The sequence below is a fragment of the Musca vetustissima genome, unplaced genomic scaffold (assembly GCF_032173495.1).
Source record: "Musca vetustissima isolate MV318-11 ecotype Yass unplaced genomic scaffold, APGP_CSIRO_Mvet_v1 utg8386, whole genome shotgun sequence".
In the NCBI taxonomy this organism is placed as follows: domain Eukaryota; kingdom Metazoa; phylum Arthropoda; class Insecta; order Diptera; family Muscidae; genus Musca; species Musca vetustissima.
The window spans coordinates 212031-223849 of record NW_026880080.1 but is presented as its reverse complement, the minus strand read 5'-3'; the positions used below and the strand labels follow the sequence as shown (position 1 = coordinate 223849).

General features: G+C 33.9%; 1 protein-coding gene across 1 annotated transcript; it reads left to right on the top strand.

Annotated features, from left to right (window-relative positions):
- Positions 1–4750: 4750 nt before the first annotated feature.
- On the top strand, positions 4751–11200 carry LOC133325426 (mitochondrial uncoupling protein Bmcp). Its single transcript, XM_061534194.1, has 5 exons — positions 4751–4829; positions 5556–5703; positions 9853–10272; positions 10857–11019; positions 11084–11200. Exons 1-5 carry the CDS (start codon positions 4751–4753, stop codon positions 11198–11200), a joined length of 927 nt encoding a protein of 308 aa, XP_061390178.1.
- Positions 11201–11819: the final 619 nt, after the last annotated feature.

Genomic DNA, 11819 nt, shown 5'->3' with positions numbered 1-11819 from the left:
GAAAGTCTATACAAGGCGTGGAATTTTTAAAGTACATTTTTGAAAGTCTATACAAGGCGTGGATTTTTTAAAGTACATTTTTGAAAGTCTATACAAGGCGTGGATTTTTTAAAGTACATTTTTGAAAGTCTATACAAAGCGTGGATTTTTTAAAGTACATTTTTGAAAGTCTATACAAGGCGTGGATTTTTTAAAGTACATTTTTGAAAGTCTATACAAGGCGTGGATTTTTTAAAGTACATTTTTGAAAGTCTATACAAGGCGTGGATTTTTTAAAGTACATTTTTGAAAGTCTATACAAGGCGTGGATTTTTTAAAGTAGATTTTTGAAAGTCTATACAAGGCGTGGATTTTTTAAAGTGTTTTTCAAAGTCTACACAAAGCGTGGATTTTTTAAACAAGTGTTTTTCAAGGTCCACACAAAGCGTGGATTTTTTAAACAAGTGTTTTTCAAGGTCCACACAAAGCGTGGATTTTTTAAAGAAGAGTTTTTAAGGTCTACACAAAGCGTGGATTTTAAAGAAGAGTTTTTAAGGTCTACACAAAGCGTGGATTTTTAAGAAGAGTTTTTAGGGTCTACACAAAGCGTGGATTTTTAAAGAATTGTTTTTCAAGGTCTAATAATATAATTGTTAAGGCTATTAGAAAAGCTTGAATTTTTAAAAGAATAATTTGAAGGCTATTAGAAAAGCGTAGATTTTTTAAAGAATAATTTGAAGGCTATTAGAAAAACGTGGATATTCTCTGCGATATTTTTCAAAGACCCAACGAAGTGCCGATTTTTTAAAGAAGATTTTTTATGCTATTAGAAAAGACTGTATATTTTTTAAGGCTATTAAAAAAACGTTGATATTATAAAAGATATTTTCTGAATGTCCCGCAGAAGTGTCGTTTTTTTAGAGAACAGTTTTTAAGACTATTATAAAAGCATTGACATTACAATAGATATGTTTTTTCAAGATACCACAGAAGTTTCGATTTTTTAAATAATATTTTTCAAGGTTATTAAAAAGGCTTGAATTTTATAAGAGATATTTCTCAGGGTTGCACAAAAGTGTGGGTTTTTTTATAAAATATTTTTTCACATTATTAGAAAATGTTAGATATTTTATAATAGGATCCTAAGAATTATGAATTTTTTAACGAATATTTTTAAGGCTATATGAAAAGCGTGGATATTATAAGAGATGTTTTTTTTTTATTTCCACAGAAGTGTCATTCTTTTTGCAAAGATTCCATAAATGTGTCGATTTTTTAAAGAATGCTATTACCGGAGGGAAATATTTTTCCAGATCCCACAGAATCATTGCTTTTCTTGGCAAAAGATTTCCTTTTTCCCACAAAAACGTTGATCTCTTCAAATCTATATTTTCAATGCCATTAATGAAACCTGGACATTTTAATTTTGTTTTTGGGATCCATATGAAATGGTGATTATGTAGTGTTCATAAAGAGTATATAATGCATCTTGGCATAATTTTATAGGGTCATATGTTTCTGAATTGTTTATAATTTTAATTTTGACAAAATCGATCTTTCTGAATTTGAATGGAATTACATTTTTTCGGAATGTACTTACATCATGTGTTCAGTTTTTTATATTTTAAACTCACTGCCTCTATAATCTCTAAATATAAGTTGTAATACCAATAGGTAGGGGAGAGGGGGGCACCTTTGAACACTTTTTGCTTTCAAGCCTTATAAAATTTTTTATTTTATCATTTTTGGTTTCTTATAAATTTTAACTAATAGGTACATATGTAACCTTTAAAATGAATATACATATGACATACTATAAGCTTGATAAATATATTTTATAACTGTTTTAATGGACGAACTCAAAGTGTTCAAAACTGCCCCCCCAGGGGGGCACCTTTGAACAGGGGTTGGCATTTTTGAACGACATGGTTTTTTACAGTGTTTATGTTCAAATATGTATGTATTTTATTCATACATATCAGAAATGCATTAATTCATTAAAAAATATATAAAAAATATTTAAAATTTAAAAAATTTAGATCAAAAATTATTAAAACATAAAATGTCTTAAAAATACAAATTAATATGGTGAAAAATACAGTTAATTTCGTAATCTTATTAGCCCATTTGAAATTTTGAGAAATCCAAGCCAAAAGTTAAAAACTCCTTTTTTTACTCGAGTTTAATGGGCATGTTCAAAGGTGCCCCACCCATGGCATTTTACGGAAATTTAAAATAACTTTTTTTGTAATAAATATATATGAAAGAAATTACATTAGTTATGTTTGAAATGATTGTTGGAATGCAAAAAATTTGTTTGACGAAAGAAAACTATCACAGAATTCTTCCTGCGCCCTTACAACCAAATGAATAAAAGTTTACAATGACACTGAGAAAACATGGTCACCCATGCACAATTTTTCGACAACTGAAAAAGCAAGCCAAAGTGGTTTACGCATATAGAGAACAAGATTGCCATATACAAAAATGTGGTTGCGGGTCGGAAAAATATTAAACCAAGATTTTATGAGCGCTGTTCAAAGGTGCCCCACGTTCAAAGGTGCCCCCCTCTCCCCTATATCTTGAGAACAATGAACATCAAACAATTAAGATATTCACTATATAGACTTTTATTGACCACAAGTCCTGATTAATATATATGTTTGTCTGTATAAAGATTTGTCCATCATAAAATACATAAAAGCTTTAGAAAATATATATTATTTTTTAAAATGTGGCATCGACGTATTTTTATGGAATTTATTTTTTATTTTATTTCCAATTTATATATGGTAAATTAAAAATAGTATATGCAGTGTGTGTGTATAACATCAGAATTATGTTATCCTAATTGATGTGTTGGGATAACTCTGACATTTTCTAACTCCCTATCATTTTTAAATACTTTGTAAAAACAGCCCTACCCTATTTTACTTATTCACTTTAACTGAACATGCCTTTTATTTTTGTACCATGTGAACACAGCTGTTTTCTGTTGTAAGAACATAAAAAGTTCGCACTGAACATACCTCAAAGCAAAGTAACCATTCATGAATGCATTTGTGACTAATATAGGCAGTTAACTGTTAGTTATCACTGAACATACTCACCATAGTAATTACGGTATTTTTGGCAGATAATATTTACTGCACAGTTCTGTGTGAGTCATGATGTTTATAATTACAACAACGATTCAATATCGACAATCTTTTTCACTAAACGATCCCATTTCTTTTCTCAAATGGAACTCTTTAAATTTGCTTTCAACATTATTTTTCTATGGGACTGATTTAAACAATTGTTCTTGAGCACTGAACATACTCCCCATAGAACATTGTTAACAGTTCGGTGAACGGCATTTTAATAGAGGATACTTTGTAGTTTGACGTTTGTGATAACAAATCTCTTCACTGAACAATCCTTTACCTTTTACCATTATTTTTCTATATGACTAATTTAAACTCTTGTTAGTTAGCACTGAACATACCCCCCTTGTACGTTGATCGTGTTTGACAGACAGTTCTGTGAGCCGCATTTTAATAGATAATACTTTATGATTGGCCAAGTTTCAACTTTCTAAAACCAAAAAAAAAAAAAAATACTTTATGATGACAAATCTCGTCACTGAACGACCCCATCAGTTCGTTTCTCAAAAGGAACACTTTAAATTTACTTTCATCAGTTAAATTGTTCTATTGAGCACTTCTATAAACACTATTTTATCCATTTATTCGTTTTTCTATCTTGTTGCTGCAGATAGAAGAATTATTTGGCCACAAAACGCCACACAAAATCTATAAACACTTTAATTAACTGACAACTCTATTGTTGACGGCGTTAACCTCACATGGCTTTGATGTCACACACTCAGAGTCTAAACGCAACCAGAGAGTCACGAGTCAGCGTCATACGTTTTCGCCGGCGTGAAAACCAAACGGAAGAGTTGGCGTTAGCGGCACAAAATGTCAATTATTTGTTTTGATTTTCTGACAGAAAATTTTACGTTGCGCAAACCAAAATCAATTTATTATTTAATAAACAATAATGTTAAGGAATTTGGATAAAATTATTGAAAAAAATTATTTTTCTTCCATTTTATTAATAATTCATTAAAAAACATCCACAATCTTTGAAAATATTTGTTTTTTTAACAGTACTGCCATATGTTTTGATATAAATTCTCATTGAAATTTGGTAGCACTGTTGATTTTTACCTAAAATATGGCAACTCAATTGAGAGCAAGAGAGAAATTTTGAGTATGACGCTGAGCAAAAATGAATAAAATCTATTCTAGCGGCGTGCCGCTAGACGCGAACGTCAGCCGTCGCGATTTCCCGTTGCCTATAAGAAACACACGGCAAACGACTGTCGCTGACTCTAGACTCTATGGTTGCGTTTAGACTCTCACAACAGCTGTTTACTTCCTTCCCCATTTCAATCTAACCACCTATTTTGCTTTCTTCACATTCGTAAACACAAAAACAAGACTATATTTTTTGCTTTGCAATCAGCTTTATCACCCATTACTTCTTCGCCTGCATATTCGTAACGTTTGGAACGCTTTTATACATGGCCGGTTCACTGAGAAACCCAAGTAAATCTTGCTCAGTCTGAACGGATCGAAACGTTCTTTCGTGCACATGCCACGACCGGAACGTTGAAGAAAAAGTTAGAAAATTATTAAATAAAACTAGAATAAAAGACGAAACGAAATATACGAACATAGCCAAAGGATTAATAATAACAACAAAAAACCAAACCAAGAACAAAATGAAACAGGAATTGAGTGATAAACGTGATTTACGGCCATTCGTTTATGGTGGACTAGCATCTATTATTGCGGAATTTGGTAAGTGAATATCTAATATCTGTGTGTGTTCTTAACAAATATATGTAAACGAAAATCATTGCATTTATAGAATAAATTAAAAAAGAATCTGCATGACGCAACATCCTGGGAAATAATGGTAATTATTTTTTTATGGAAGTAACTGATGCAGACAATATGGAGATGTCTCCTAGTAGTGTAGGCCTTCTTGTGTAATTCCCATGCCAATATCGGGGAGGAGTAGAAGAAATCCGAATGTAAACACACGGATTTGTTGTTGCCATTGATTGGGGGGTTTAATGTTCAAATTCATAATAACTAAAGATGGAGGTGGCGGCGGGGAGCAGAATATTTTTGCAATCATTCCGGCAGCCAACCCACTAGCCAGCCATGTGAATGTCGTCGTCGTCGTCTCGTGTTTGTTCTTATCACTTGATTGTTGTTTTTTTGTCGTCCGAAAAAAACATACATATTTGTTGTCATGATTTATTACAAAGCGGCAGCGGCAACGGCGGGCATTATTGTCTTTGTTTGCATTTTCAATTAATGTACCCACGTAGATACACCATCACTTAGGTGGAATTTGTTTACATATACTCCAAACGATTGTAAAATTCCGGCAAATTAGGTATATAGTACGTTTTATCTATTTTTCGTGAAAGTAATTTTTTATATAATAATTTATTTGTTGTTGCATAGAAATGAAATTGATGTTTTCTGTTTTCTTGTTTCTCTTCTAATTTTTAGGCACCTTTCCAATTGACACAACAAAAACCCGCCTACAAATCCAAGGTCAGAAACATGATAAAACATTTTCCCAGCTACGTTATCGCGGCATGACAGATGCCATGATTAAAATCAGTCGCGAGGAGGGTTTAAAGGCATTATATTCAGGGTAAGTAGTAAATTTAGAAAAAATAGCAATTTTAAATACTATACGAAGTTAATGTATTTTAGATAGATGTAGTACTAAGAATATATAGTACTCCGAGTCCTAGGTCTTCATATTATTATGCCCGTGAATTTTACATACTTGTCCATATATATTTTATATATCTATTTTCAACACTAGAATCGCGTATAGAATCTATAGGTTATTTTTTTCCAAGGCCTAATAAGACGTGAATTTTTTAAAAACATTATTTTTTGAATCCCAATAAGGCGGGGATTTTGAAAATAATACTTTTTGAAAACACCAACAAGGATAAGATTTTTAAAAGAATAATTTTTGAAATGCACAGCATGGAGAGGATTTCAAAGAAGTACTTTATGAAAGGCCCAATAAGGCGTGGATTTTTAAAAGAATACTCTTTGAAGGTTCAACAAGTCGTTAATTTTTAAAAGAATACTTTTTCAAAGGCCCAACAAGGTGTGGATTTTTGAAAGAATACTTTTTGAAAGGCCCAACAAGGCGTGGATTTTTAAACGAATATTTTTTGAAAGGCTAAACAAAGTGTGGACTTAAAAAAAATATTTTTTTCGGATTGCTTTTGGAATATATTTTGTGGAAGACTATAAGAGAGAGGAAATCGCGACTTTTTAAAAAACATTTTTTAAGGAATCACAGAATTGTAGGTGATAATTTTTTTTGAAAACAATTTTATGAAAGTATTATTTTCGAATATCGTTTTATAGAAATAATTAACCCGAATAGTGCTGTAATTATTTTTTTCGAATTGTGGGACGAAACTTTCAGCGTCTCTAGGTTATGGGCTACTGAATTTAAAAACTTTATTTGTATCCTTTTTTCTTATCAGGAAAATCGACAGGATCAATGTGGCCGTATGTTCACACTAGCACTGCTCGGGTATAGGTTTTTTAGACGATTTATTGATCGTATTATGACCATATGGTCACGCTAGCACAGCTCGGTTTAACCAAGATCCCACCATATTAAAATATTGAGGCGAATATAATGTCGTATATTTGAAAAAAAAAACACCTCGGAATATTCACCGAAGACCGCATAATTTATACATTCCAGATCAGAATAAAATTCTGCGTCGATTTGGACATGCCGTATGTCTACGAAAATCTCGATAGAGAACCCAATGATTAAGATAGAGCTATAAAAAATGATAGATGCCCACTGTGACCATCTAAGTGACGATACATTCCCACTGTGACCCTCTACATGACAATAAAAGCCCACTGTGTCCATCCATATGACGATAGAGACCCACTGTGTTCATCAATATGACGATAGAGGCCCACTGTGCCCTTCTATATTACTATAAATTCCCACTGTGACTCTCTACATGACCATAGAGGCCCACTATGGCCATCTATATGACGATAGAGACCCACTGGTCACATCCATATGAAGATAGAGGCCCACTGTGACCCTTTACATGACAATAAAAGCCCACTGTGCCCATCTAAGTGACGATAGATTCTTACTGTGATCCTCTACATGACAATAAAAGTCCACTGTGTCCATCCATATGACGATAGAGACCCACTGTGTTCATCAATATGACTATAGAGGCCTTCTATGTAACTATAGATTCCCACTGCGACCCTCTACATGACAAAAGAGATCCACTGTGACCATCCATATGACGATAGGTACCCACTGTGGTCATCAATATGACAATAGAGACCCTCTATATGACAATAAAAGTCCACTGTGTCCCTCTATGTGACAATAGAGATCCACTGTGGTCCTCAATATGACAAAAAAGGTTCACTGTGACGATTTAATATGATGATAGATGCCCACTGTGACCATCTGAAAGAAGATGAATGCCCAGCCCGCCATAGAAATGACGATAGAGGCCCACCGTGCCCATCCATATGATGATAAAGACCCACTGTGACCCCCTATATGATAATAAAAGTCCACTGTGTCCTTTTATATGGCAATAGAGGTCCACTATGTCCCCCCTATGACAATATAGGCTCACTGTGCAATAAAGGTCCACTTTTAAGAATTAATATGAGAACTGAGGCTCACTGTGGCCATTTCTATAAACAACGAAGGCCCATTGTGTACACATATGACAATAGGCGATATATGCGATATATGCCTACTCTGGCCATTGTAATTAAGATATATTTTGCACATCCTTTGCCAGCACACCTACGATGTTTGGTAATGAATATTAGATATATCGGTCCAAATTTTGGTATAGTCTCCATATAACGTTACCTCAAAATATTCGTAATTTTTGGGGTCTTAGGTAACGTTTTTTAACCGAATTGGCTGTAATTTATTATTTAAGGTTGTTATTGCGTAGCAAATCTCCCTACCAAAAATTATCAATATTGGCTATTTTCTAGGGTAGCCCCCATATAACGGTATCTCCCAAATATCGGTATTTTGGGGAGTTGGAATTGGCTGTAAATTTGGGGTTTGAGTTCTCTTTTGGCAGTAAATCTTTCTACCCAAAATTATGAAAATTGGTCCACTTTTTAGGGTAACCCACATATAACCTAACCTCAAAAATATCGCTTTTTTGGAATTTTCGTCACGTTTTCCAACTAAATTGGCAGTAAATTGATATGTTGGATTCCCGTTGGTTAGAAAATCTCCCTAACAAAAATTATCAATATTGGTCCACATTTTAGGGTAGTCTCCCATATAACCGAACCGTACAAATTTCGATATTTTGGGGATTTGGATCACTTTTTTCAACTAAATTGGCTGAAATTTGGTGTTTTGGGTTCTCATTAGGTATTGAATCTTCCTACCAAAAATGTTAAATATTGGTCCACTTTGGAGGGTAACCTCCATATAACCCTGTCTCCCAAATATCGATATTTTGGGAATTTGGATCACTTTTTTTAACTGAATTAGCTCTAATTTGGTATTTGGAATTGTCATTGGGTAGTAAATCTTCCTACCAAAAATTATGAAAATTTATCCACTTTTTGGGGTACCTCCCATTTTAACCGAACCTCACAAATTTCGATATTTTGAAGATATGTATCACTTTTTTCAACTAAATTGGCTGTAATTTGGTGTTTTGAATCCTCAATGGATAGTATATATTTCTAACAAAAATTATGGAAATTGGTCCACTTTTTAGTGTAGCCCCCATATAAAGGTTCTACCCAGATTTCCGTAATATTAGATTTTTTTAAATCATATCCGGATTTTTTTGCCTCGATTTGGTTGATCATATGTATTTGCAATTTTTATATATTTATAGAACAATAACTATAGCCCCAGCTAATTACCACTATTAAAAACAATAGCCAAATATTTCAAAACACACTTCTAGGTACTGCCAAACAAACGATAAACATCGAAAGTCCATTGCGGCCGGGTCGGCTAATCTCTAAAAGTCAATTCATTGATAAAAAACATTTAAAACCAAATATTTAATAAACATTAGCGGCGTATTAAGAATTGATGCTTAGTCATGCTGGTGATTTGTCACGTCGTCCGCAACCCACAACAAGTCCATAAGTCAATGTCATTTAAATGCAAAACCAAAACAAACAAAAACGAAATATCGGTCAAGTGCAATTTTGGAAAATCAAATCTTAGAATTTAGGGAAGAGAAAGGGGACAGGTTGAAATGGTGTGATAGCCATACAAATAATTGAAAATTGCATGATTTTTATAAACAAAATATTGTTGTTGTCTTATGAAAAATATAGTTTATATTTTGTTGTTGTTGCTTCGTTTTGCATGAGCGAACGATAAGCACAGTGTGGTGGTGGCTGCTGCCACCGGCCCAATGTGTGTGACGTGAATCCCGGTTGCTGGCTGGCAGGCTGGCTGATGTAAACAATATTCAATAAACGGTGTGATGCACATGTTTACAATAATCTAGAATTGTTTGGGTATCGAGACAATTTTGTTGTTGTTTTATTATATTTTTTTTTGTTATTATTTATTATAAAGTTGTTTACATACAGGGTATAATGATGCGGTTATTTTCCCCATTAAAACGACCCCCCACATTGCGGTATTGGAAATTAACTTGAGATGTAAAAAAAATAAATGCACCCTAAGTGATGCAAATAAATTTGATTTCAATTCAAAAACATAATTTAAAATAAATTTATAATTAATTTTTTTCTTCTCTTCCAGAATTTGGCCCGCCGTACTGAGACAAGCAACATATGGCACCATCAAATTCGGTACCTATTATACCCTGAAAAGTGTGGCAAGTGAACATGGTCTCCTTGTAGATCCCGACACGGGGACAGAACGTGTTTGGGGTAATATTTTATGTGCTGCTGCATCGGGAGCCATTTCCTCTGCCATTGCTAATCCCACAGATGTGTTGAAAGTGCGAATGCAGGTACATGGGAAGGGTACACAACAACAGAGTCTTTGGGCATGTTTTTATGATATATACAAATATGAAGGTGTCCGAGGCCTTTGGCGTGGTGTGTGCCCTACGGCTCAGAGAGCGGTGGCTATTGCTTCGGTGGAACTGCCGGTGTATGATTTTTGTAAGCTGCAGTTGATGGGAATGTTTGGTGATCATGTGGCCAATCATTTTGTGTAAGTATAATAATGATAATAAAGGCCCACTATGGTAATCCATCTATATTGCCATAGATGCCCACTGTGGCAACTAATATGACGATAGAGGCCACTGTGACCAATCCGTATGACGATAAAGGTCCACTGTGACGATTTATATGACGATATATGCCCATTGTGGCCCTCTATATGACATTAGAGGCCCACTGTGCCCCTATATAAGAGAATGAAAGCCCACTGTGGCCATTTATATGATGATATATGCCCACTGCGGACATCAATATGACGATAGAGGCCCACTGTGACCATCAATATGACGATAGAAGCCCACTGTGGTCTCCTATTTGAGAATGGAGGCCCACTGTGAACATTTATATGACAATATATGCCCACTGTGCCCTTCTATATAAAAATAGGTGCTCACTGTGACCATCTATATGACAATAGGTGCCCACTGTGGCCCTCTATAAGACAATTGAGGCCCACTGCGGACCTCTACATGACAATAGAAATCCACTGTGGACCTCTATGTGACAATTGGGGCCCACTGTGTTTTTGTTCCAGAGCTAATTTTTGTTATTGTTCCTGTTTTGTTATTTCAGTTCCAGCTTCATCGCCAGTTTGGGCAGTGCCATAGCCTCCACACCCATTGATGTTGTACGAACCCGCCTTATGAATCAGAAACCCGTAACTGTGGTCAATGGCATGGTAACGGCGGCGACATCACAAAAAATCTACACCGGGAGCATAGATTGTGCACTGCAGGTAAATGATTTTGACTCTAATAATTTTTTTCCTCTTCACTAATTTTATTTTTTTTTTTGTCCAGACCGTTCGCAATGAAGGCTTTTTGGCATTGTACAAAGGTTTCATACCCACTTGGGTGCGGATGGGCCCATGGAATGTTATATTCTTTATAACCTATGAACAATTGAAAAAATATTGAAATCCATGTTTCACAAACAAAATTGACATTGGTACAAAATTGAAGAGAAAGGCAGTAAAGCAAGGCTACATTTTATTTGTAGTTAAGGGTCCAGAGTGAATGTCTTCTCAGCGATAACACCTACACCCACACACACACAAACAAACACCTTGAAAGAAAAACAACCAAATAATTAATTTCGTATTTTTTTGTTCATTTAGAATTATTTATAAGTAGACTTTAATGATGAAAACTAAATTGGTTTTTAATTAATTTAAAAAAAATAGTTTAAAGAAAAAGTTACATACTTTTAAAATTAACACCTTCTAACCTAGTAACTATTGAATAACTTTATCTAAAGTTTTTTGTTTCACTATAAGTATTATCATTAAATTTTCATTTCATAACTGTTTTTTCTTTCTTTCGAAGATCTATTTTCTCCACATTACCCACTTTTAAAGTATTTTTTGCTTGTATTTTTCTTCACGGTAATTTCGATGCATTTCTATTGGCATTGCACACAAACACACAGAAATGAACAAACATTTATTTGGCGGCATTTTTTCACCACAGAAGACATTTAAGTTAAATAAATTAATAATTTTTAGTTTTGTTTTTTTCTGATCATAGTTTATTTTAT